General features: G+C 42.0%; 1 protein-coding gene across 1 annotated transcript in view; it reads left to right on the forward strand.

Annotated features, from left to right (window-relative positions):
* The window catches only part of STON2 (stonin 2), a 10,530-nt gene extending 7,880 nt beyond the window's left edge, over nucleotides 1–2,650 (forward strand). The window contains exons 2-3 of the mRNA XM_008946949.1: nucleotides 1,292–1,494; nucleotides 2,567–2,650. Of these exons, the coding sequence (XP_008945197.1) occupies nucleotides 1,292–1,494; nucleotides 2,567–2,650 (287 nt within the window). The remainder of the gene's footprint in view (nucleotides 1–1,291; nucleotides 1,495–2,566) is intronic.
* Nucleotides 2,651–2,989: the final 339 nt, after the last annotated feature.

The raw sequence follows: 2,989 nt of genomic DNA on the forward strand, positions 1-2,989 counted from the left end.
GGCTGCTGCTGAGCCAGGTGCACTGCACAGACAGAGTTTAAAACCTCACAGTTGTGAGGAAACTGGCTAGACTTTGGAAATAGGAGGCTCAAATTTTTACTCAGACTTAACACTGAGTTGAATTTTTTTTCCAGCTCTTTCAGAGGTTCAGTGGGATGTTGTAATCCCTAAGCCCTCTGAAGACTGCTCAATTTCATCCTGTTGGGACAGGTATCTCAAAATCCCACATCATGCTTTTCAAATTTCAGCCAGCAAGGCTGACTTTCCTTTCCAGGCCCAGGCTTGCAAGTCCTTCACAGTTGATGTTTTCCTCCTCTTCCCAGGGGGAGCTTCTGGGCTTTCACCACCCAGTTCTTTTTACTCAGCCTGCCTGCCTGCTTACTTGTCTCTGTCCTGTACACATTGCTGAGCTGTATGGAGAAGAATTCACCAATGGTGGCAGACAAGGATTCTGTTCATTTATTTACACATCACTTGTAGTTACACTTACTGAGATAATAGGATCTCTTCAATCAGAAAGCCTAAGGTGGCTTTGAAGGCTTTATCCTCATTTTGCAGACTGAGAAACTGAAGCACAGACCTTAAATTACTTGCTCAAGAGCTTAGGGAGTTGGCAGTAGTCAGAAATAAAACCAGCCTACCTTGACTAGCAGTCCCTACTTTAATTTTTAAACATCACTGTTGTCCAGCAAAACAAAGAGGAAAAAACAATAACGAAGTTTATCATTTACAGATGACAGAGCTGAATGTATTACCTCCTTGCTTTGCCATCTTTAATGACTACCCATCTTGTCATGGGCTAGAGTAAGGAATAAACAGTTAGTGTCAAGCTGTGCACAGATTTGCTTGTTTAACCCAGGAAAGTTAAGTAACTTTATCCAGTATATCTTCTGCTACAAATGGGGATAACAATTTCAAATATATGTGAAATATCTGCCATATCCCACCTTTCTTTACTCTCAACAGATGATATTTCAGAAGGATGTGCCACAGTGTACTTAGCATGTCACATACACAAGAGGCGAAATACCTTTACCCTACTGTGTGTGATACACATCTTGTATTTTCACCCACTAAAAAGCAAATTAAAGTGATTGACAGTCCTTTTTGGTTTATTCCTCTGGAAACACCCTCAGCATTGAAACAGGTAATATACTGTCACTTACTAGGAACGAGTGCACCTGGGCAGATTCTCAGTTTCTGGCAGTTTTGTGAAGTCTCTTCCTTGTAGATGTTGCATTTTCTGATCCATCCAACACAACTTCTGTGTTTGTTTGCTCTCTTTTTCCAGCTTCTGGCCACCCTCACTGTTTCTTCTGTCACCTGGAGCTTGGCTCTGACCGGGAAGTGCCTTCCAGTTTTGTCTGCTACATAGACGTGGAATTTGACATGCCCACCACGTCTGCCTCCAAAGCCACTGTTCGGTCCATCTCTGTTGAGGACAAGACCGACGTGAGGAAGTGGGTCAACTATTCAGCACACTATAGTTACAAGGTAAAATTGAGCACGTCACAGTCACCATGGTTAGTTTGCAGACTTCATTGTCTTGAGAAGCATAAGCGGAAAAATCAAATACCATGGGCAGATGAGGTGTGAATTTGGCACATCCCAAGCTCATGTGCAGCCTAGTGATTCATGGCAAACAAGCAGGGGATTATCCCTCAGCAAAGATGGAATAAACTTGCTTGCATATACACAGCCAGCTACTGGGGATTAATTGATAGGGTAGGAGTGTGAACAGGGAGTTTTGCTGCCCTTCATAGCAGCTGCAGTGGGAGTGCTACAGCAAACAAAAGGATCATGTTATTTCTCTGCTTCAGTATTTCTTCTTCCCGCCTGCCCTAAGGAGAGAAGCAGATGGGAAAATGCAGTGCATGCATACCTGCCAAGAATCTCAGTATGCCAAAATGTGCATGGTGGCTGATCACTCAGCAGAGAAGTTGGCATCCTACTTGCCTTTAAGAGCAGCGATGAGCGATACTGAAAAGATTCTCATAGCAAATATTTTTAATGGTCATTGTGATTACACTTTTAGTAGTATCTTAAATTCCCTGGAGATGATATTTGATCTTAAAGGGGATGTTTTAAGAATTAAACATCGGATTATCCTTGAGTTTTTTGGAGGTGTTGAAGTTTAGAACACAAATGTGGATGTGCATTTTGAAAATGAATCTCTTTGCTTTGTACATCGGTCTTTGCAGAGTTCAAAATTGAGGCTGGTCTTCTGCTGTCACTTAGGAAGCCACCTGTCCTCTGCAGGCTTGGTTCTCAGTTTGGATTCAAAGTACAGCTGAGGATGGTAATGATTATAAAATCGTGTGAGACCAGTTCTGGGCATGACATTAGGTCTTCTCGAGGTGATGTCATGATGCTGTTGAATTGTAAAACTGTTTGGATTAGTTTAAAAATGCTTACAGTAAATAAAATCCAGCTTTACCTCCTCAGTCTACGTGTTTTCACAGTCCTCTCAGTTTACCAAGAGTTTCCTCAACTGAGCAGGACATGAACTGCCACTAAGGAAAATTTTTTAATCTTCTGTTTTCCTTTCTCATTTTTCCTCTGCCAGGTTGAAATAGAGCAGAAAAAAAGCTTGAATGAGGATTTGAAGGGAGAAGTTACTGCTAATGTCAATGAATGTGCTACGCAGTGAAGGAAGATCAGTCTGCAAGTCCCAGAAGGGATGATCAGATTCAACAGACCTGCCTGGAAGAAAGGACTTGCATGGTTTGGGTGTTTTTCTTTTAAAAAGTATGGAGTACTACTTTTTAAGTAATGCTCTGAAGAGCATTATTTTTCCTTGTGATGATCCATACTTTGATAAGAAGCTCATCAGTGGTTTGTTTGGAGTGGATCCATGGGCTTTTGCTGGAACAGTTTAAGTACAGTTGGGGTATAGACAGAACGACTTGTAATACAGTCAAGTCTGCCTTTTCTGCCTCTTCACCATCTAGGTTCTGCACTGAAGTATGGTCTGGCCACCATCACAGCC

Source organism: Merops nubicus, unplaced genomic scaffold (assembly GCF_000691845.1).
Source record: "Merops nubicus isolate BGI_N331 unplaced genomic scaffold, ASM69184v1 scaffold23870, whole genome shotgun sequence".
NCBI classification, from domain to species: Eukaryota; Metazoa; Chordata; class Aves; order Coraciiformes; family Meropidae; genus Merops; species Merops nubicus.